At 28.2% G+C, this 7,454-nt stretch overlaps 1 protein-coding gene across 1 annotated transcript; it reads left to right on the forward strand.

Annotated features, from left to right (window-relative positions):
- The first annotated feature begins 2,426 nt into the window (after positions 1 to 2,426).
- LOC110823659 (S-adenosyl-L-methionine-dependent methyltransferases superfamily protein) lies at positions 2,427 to 5,207 on the forward strand. Its single transcript, XM_022054097.2, has 3 exons — positions 2,427 to 2,555; positions 3,333 to 4,001; positions 4,734 to 5,207. The coding sequence occupies exons 1-3, from the start codon at positions 2,472 to 2,474 to the stop codon at positions 5,070 to 5,072; spliced, it is 1,092 nt and encodes a 363-aa protein (XP_021909789.2). The 5' UTR covers positions 2,427 to 2,471; the 3' UTR covers positions 5,073 to 5,207.
- Positions 5,208 to 7,454: the final 2,247 nt, after the last annotated feature.

Raw genomic sequence — 7,454 nt, forward strand, 5'->3', positions numbered from 1 at the left:
GATCACCCTCGTGGCTTCGCTCCACATGGCCTCCCGCGTCAGCGTCTTTGCCATGCGGCGTGTCCTGGTTGGCCGAGGCTGCTGACGTATCTGCTGACGTGGCATAATTTTTTAAATTACATTTTGACCCCCGATTTTCGATTTTCTTTTCAAAAACATCATCAGAATCGGAATTTTTACCCATTTTTCTCAAAATTATTTTCAATTAAACTCCAAAAATAAATTTACCCATTTTTATCATTATTATTATTTTAATTTCTAATTAATTAAATTAAACTAAATTAAAACCATATATTATTATTTAAATAATCATTTATTTCATTTAAAATTTATAAAAATTTAAAATAAAATTTAAAATAATATTCATAAAAATAATAATAAAATTTTGGGGTGTTACATAGAATCTTTCATTTGGTGAATATATTAAGTATTATAGTTCAATAAATATTTTTATTATTGCACATATTATTTTTTATCATATCTATTTCACGGGTAATTTTACACTAGACACATAATTTTTTTATTAATTAAATTTTTAAAAATTTTAATTATTAATTATCATATATCTTATAGTGATATTTAAATTTTGATGAAACTCAATAAATCTCGAAAAGTAATCATAAATAAAAAAACTCTCACACGCTTAAAAGGGCAATGGATAATTTGCTTCTGCACAAACATAATTACACATCTAATGAATCGTTATAATTAGTAGATTTTATTATTTACATTATTAAACTTCTATGTGCAATATTGAGTACAAAATACAATATGATAATTTATACTTTATTCTATTAAGTTATTTCTATTATCTAAAAAAGAAGTTTGATTTGAATCTACATAAGATAAAATTATTTTTAGTAAAATTAGAACTTGATTGTAGTACATATATGTATTAATAAAGTTACATTTATGTATATATAATATGAATTTTAAAAGTTAAGATTAACTACAGTGTAAATATAATGTAAAAATAAACAAACTTAGTGAAAATTATAGTATATAAAGTATAGTAGTTAGATATCAACAACAGATAAATGCATCATTCAATTTTTATTAATTTATTCTTCTGTTTCAAATCATGTTGGATAAGAGATTGTTCAATTTGATAGATTATTCACTCCGTATATTTAATTTTTTAAAAAATATATTTTAAATAATTTAATTTTTTTTAAATATATTTTAAATAATTTAAATTTAAAAATATATTTTAAATAACATGCGATAATATGTAGATAGACTGATTGTTATATAATCTTATCTACTTAACTATCAATAAAAAGTACTATGTTTGGTATGAGTTTTATAAAATTTGAATCTGATCCAATTTTAAATATATAAAACATGAATATAATTTAAATGTAAGATAAGTTTAAAAGATTTATCTGATTTTTTATTCCGTTATATTGTTTGTAAAACTCGACAAAATTTGAATTATATATAAATATATTAGATATATCAAATTTTAAAAATACACATTACATATATTTTTATTTAGAGTAACAAAATATGTAAATGTATACTTTTAATTGAAAGTAAAAAGGATATATAGTTATATATAAACCAAAGTTAAATAATTTATTAAAAAATATATTATATATAATCTTTTTAAGCTCAAATATATTTTTAATTTTACATATGAACTTAGTTAAAAATTAATCCAACCTAATGCAATAAGAAAGACTCAATTTATTTGAAAAAATAAAATATTGCATTATATAAGTACTCTACTTATGGAACTTTTATAGATTAAAGATTTGAGACATCTGACAAACTTAAAAAACTTTTACAAATTAAAAATTAAGAAAAAATAAAGAAAGAGAAAATGAAAAATGAAAGGCCCTGTTCTCCTCTAGGCAAATAAAGTGGGCTGGGCTCATGCACGTTGATCTTGCATTGGCGACGTAGGAGGAGGTCCATTTGTGAAACACAAATTTAATTTATATATACCACATGATAGTACATAAGATATTCGTAATTTGTATATACAGACATATAGACTGAACTTATTATACACACACACACTAAACTTAATTAATTTGTATGTACATATACATAAAATATATGCTACATATATATGGAAGATGGCATTATAAGATGTACGTATATTATACATGGGAGAGGACCATGTATATATCTTATTATATAAGACGTAGTAGAGCCAGGGGGAGGGGGAGCCATGGCCTGTCCTTCCTCCTTGAGGGGGAGCTATGATTGATTCTTATTTAAGAATTTTTTAGAAGGGAGAGACAGATGACCCATATATAAAAATACGCCTCGGACTCATGCTGATCATGCGCCTCTATATACACATATATACATAATTTTGATAAATAAATATATATAGCTAATAAATAGAACCCATTTGAATCTACCTACGGACGTGTATATATATATGTATTGTGCATAATACTTCTCTTACCAGAACTTCAGAGAGAGAGAGAGAGAGAGAGAGAGAGAGAGAGAGCGAGATGGTAAAAGCAAACATGGAATGTTCATTCCCTATGAATGGTGGAGATGGTACTTACAGCTACACCAAAAATTCCCACTATCAGGTATGTATACATGACTGAGACCACTTTATATATAATTCACATTATACATCTACTTTCTACTTGTTATATAACTTGCAAAATATGCATGGAGCATCATTTTCTTTGTTACCCTTATCATGTTTGGATGAATGCAGAGTGCACCCACCACTGTTAGTCTATATATAGAGACATATATTGCCTATGTGTGTGTATGGTTAATTTCATATGGTTTCGTAGCTGCAACCTGATAAATGAACACAAAACGCCGGATTTACGATCACATAGTGTAATACTCTCGCATGCACGCACCAAATTTTGAGTACTCTTGTGTTCAATTATCATCACCGACATTAATTGTACAATAATCGAAGAATCTAGCTGGGATTAAAATTACAAACAGAAATGAACAAGTTGCATTCAATAAGATATATATATATATCTCTATACATATGTATATATAGAATTAACCTCATTTTGTTTTAGTTTTCACATCTATATATATATATATATATATATATAGGTAGGTGTGTGTATATGGTCCCAACAATATTAGTTGAATTGATTATTAATTCAAAGAATATTCTTCTTCTTTGCCAAACCCCACTTGCCCCTCTACGGCCCTAACCCTAATCGGATCCATTAGATATATAGGTAGCTAAAATGATCTAATACCTATTTTTGATGCTTTTATAATTCATGTGCATATATATATATATATATATATATTTAAGCAGAAACTATTTGAATTAATGTTCAACGATTACATCACGGATCTTATATATAATTATAATATCGCAGAGACGATCAGTGGATGTTATAAAGGAAAAATTTAACAAGGTGATTTTTGAGAAATTTGACATCAAAACCATAATATCTTCCCCATTATCAAACAAGTTATGCATAGCTGATTTAGGATGTGCAGCTGGACCAAACACTTTTATATCCATGCAAAATATACTCCAAGTCATTAAATCCAAATACCAAGCTCAGTTCCCTACCTCTTCAACTCCTCCCGAATTCCTCATATTCTTCAACGATTTGCCCACAAACGATTTCAACACCCTCTTCACTTCTCTCCCAAAACAACTCAACTATTTTCCAGCGGCCGTGCCGGGATCTTTTCATGGCCGATTGTTTCCCGAATCGTCAGTCCATCTTGTGCATGCTGCTTGCGCAATGCATTGGCTCTCTAAGATGCCGGAAGAGTTGGTGGATGGAAATTCTCCGGCGTGGAATAAAGGGAGGGTTCACTATACAAATGCGGTAGAGGGTGTAGGTAGGGCATATGCTAAGCAATTTGCAGAGGACATGGAGAGGTTTCTGAGTGCTCGAGCGGTGGAGATCGTAAGTGGAGGGATGATTGTGATAATCATGGCTGGCGTCCCACATGGGATGCCTTATATTCAACTCCCAGCTGGGTTGATGTATGATTGCATGGGATCAATTCTCATGGAAATGGCTACTCAGGTACGCTCTTCCCTTTAATTTCTACCATCTCTCTCTCTCTCTCTCTCTCTCTCTCTATATATATATATATATATATATATATGTAAAATCAAAATTAACTTCTATTTTTAGAACATGTCAATTTGTTAATTTGGTTAGTACGTTTTTTCTGGTTTCATCTTTTTATGATATTCATAATTGAAGTTAAAATTGAAAAATAATTTTTTTCGATACAAATTTATTCCTACATAGATTAAGTTATATATAAATACTAATCATAATTTTACTAGAAAATAATATTTAATGAGGAAACATGAGAGTATAACCCAATCCGAACCTCCAAACTTTTATTCAAGAAGGGATGCACCAAAGGTTTAGTTAAATACTAGTCGGTAAAATTGGAAAACATTTATATATTTGTAAAATAAGAGAACAGGTGAATTATACAGTGAATTATACGTACATTTATATATACACATGGTAATTCCAAAGGTTCTCTCATGAAGTGATCAGAACGACATAGGACAAGATAAGTACGAATATGATGATGATGTTTTGTTAACTCAAACCATTGTTTCTTTCTATAAATCTTTGTTTACTGATCAATCTCAGATTATATTCTGTACCTCAGATTCCAGGATGCCCATTTTTCTTAATTATTTTCTTGTATAATCATGCAACACCAACTTGTTACTTTTCTTTATTATATATATATATATATACATATTGATGGCTGTATATAATAATTTTTAGGGTTTAGTGAGTGAAGATCAAGTTGATGGGTTCAACTTGCCACTGTACGCTGCGTCCCCAGAGGAGATGTCAGATCTTGTGGAGAGAAACGGGGAGTTTAGCATTGAGAAAATGGAGTTAACAAATCCTGCTTCGTGGTTAAAAGGTCCAGTAGATATAAGAGATTGGGTGATTCACATGCGAGCTGTACTGGAGAAGCTTTTTACCACCCACTTTGGAAGTGAAATAATTGATGAATTTTTTGAACGCCTGGTTAAAAGTCTTTCTGCCATTTCCAACCAGATTGAATCAAGCTATAGAGAAGGAATTCAATTACTTGCTGTGTTAAAGCGTAAGTGATGCTCCATTAATTACATGATCATATTGTAATCCACGTTTTAAACAATTGTTGATGGAATAATGCACCTGCAAACATCTTATATTCAATGCTTATGTGTGAAAAATAAAAATTTGATGTTATATATGGCATTTTGGTGATGGTAAAATATGAATTTGGATTTACTTTTATATTTACTATTGTAAGTTTATTAAGATGAATTAAACTACAGTTTTTATCCACTTTATATGGATAAAATTTTATATTTCAATGATTTATGACAATTAAATTTTTATTTTATAATCGATAAAAAATAATTTTTTCCTTGAAAATGTTGCTATTTCAATCCATAAACTATATTCTTTATTATAATTAGTTGAAATTAACAAAACAACGTCCAAGTCTAGCGAACATGTTTGCCTTATAGCTGAAGTACTTTAATTTTAGTAAAACACTTTTAATTTGTTGTATTACTTAGGTTTAGACATCATTTAGAGTAATTCTTGATATTATGTGTATTTGAAATACTTGACAATTGTCTCATTATACTCGCGTATAAATAAATGAATATATAACCGTATAGTTTAAAAAATAACAAACCATCAACTGGGTTACTATCAAATTTGTATCTACGGAAGTATATAGTGGATTAACGGAAAAAAATATAATCTTCAACCTAATAACAAGAAAAATGCTAATTATAAGACTCAAGCCAATAAATTACTTGACTTAAAAAGTAATAAAGTCTATATCTAAAGAAATATTGTATTGCACGAGTCACTTTTCTTATTTGCTAACTCAAGTGCCAAAAATAATGTTATGAATATGTTAAGTGATCGTATGCTTCCTAAAACTAATTTTTAAAATCACTTATTTAAACACAAATACTTTTTTAGTTATCTCGTATTATTAAAAGACGGCTACATTAGCTGATTACCATTGTTATTTAGCCCAAAAGTTATTTTCAAATTCGTTTACCTTGTAATTTGAAATAATAATATTAGAATATTTGCTATTAAAGTATTTCTTTAATATTATTCTCTCGTCCGTATGTATATTTGTAGTTTTAATAAATAAATTTAAATATTATAAAAATAATATTTTAAAAGAATTTTAGTTTGTAGAGGGTCAAACTTAACACATAAGTTTTAAATTCTTTTATCTTTATAGAAATAGAAGTTGAAAATTCAAATTTTACTTAATAAAAAAATGAGTAAGTGTTATCTTGTATTGAACAGAAAATTCTTGAAGTATATACGAAGTGTCCCCACTCTACAAGCCTATAAAGCAGACATAGCTAGGCCCCATATGCCTGGGGTATTAAAGGCTGTTTGTTCATTTGTTTTCATCAAATAAAACAGGGTGTATTGCATGTGCCCGAACGTGAAAACATACCTAAAAACCCTAATCTATTTCCGTACTATTTTTTAACAGCATCACATGCAATCTAATGTAAATATATATATATATATATATAGTCACTGTAGAATATTTACGGTCCCAATAACTTTTTTACACGCACGTATAAAATATTGTCTTGATTGATTCCCCACAAATCCATATTAGAAAAAGACTATCTATGCAGCCAAATGGGCCTTTTTCACTTTAAACGAATATACAAAGGCTAGTGTTAATATATATATATATATATATATATATGGATGTATGTATGTATGTTTGTATATAGCTTAACAAACAAAGTTCTGTATGGAGGACATAGTTTTAGCTGTTTCCTTAAAGTTAACAGTAACCCATCCAGGGAGGAAAAGTGTTTCTACCAAAGATGAGCTTCGGGAAAATAAAGAATAAACCATATGCATGCTTATAATACATTATATATATATATATAGATAGATCTTAAACTTAGCAACACGCATGGTTTTAAGCCAATGATAGAGGTGGTCGATCGTACCCGAAGTAACCCTAGATAAAGGCGAAAGTCCATTTTATTTAAGCTCCTTAATTTATTAAGGTAGGTTGTAAAGCTTCAAGCTCCAATTAGATCTGAAAGAGATGCCTCTAACAATTTAGTTAGGTTAGGTTAAATTTTAGCCATGTAGATCAGTCGTCCTCTATGTATTATTTATTATAACGAATATTATAAAATAATAAGTATGTACTTTGTAATTATTATAAAAATAATAAAATTTGAAAATTAATCTTTTCTATACTCTAAAAGGAACACAAAAATCTAATAGTCAACAAACAGAAAAAATAGAATTTATTTTTAGTAAAGAGTACTATTCTGATTATATTAGACAAGAAGTTAGTGCTTAATACAGATAATAGATTAATTTATATTTAATTCTTTTATAATATAGTCATTTATTTAACTTTTTGAATTACTTTTATATGTTTATATTCCCTGTTAATTAGTTAATTAATTTAAAAATAAATTTTATCTT

The sequence above is a fragment of the Carica papaya genome, chromosome 2, assembly GCF_054855325.1.
Source record: "Carica papaya isolate Zhongbai chromosome 2, ASM5485532v1, whole genome shotgun sequence".
Classification (NCBI taxonomy): domain Eukaryota; kingdom Viridiplantae; phylum Streptophyta; class Magnoliopsida; order Brassicales; family Caricaceae; genus Carica; species Carica papaya.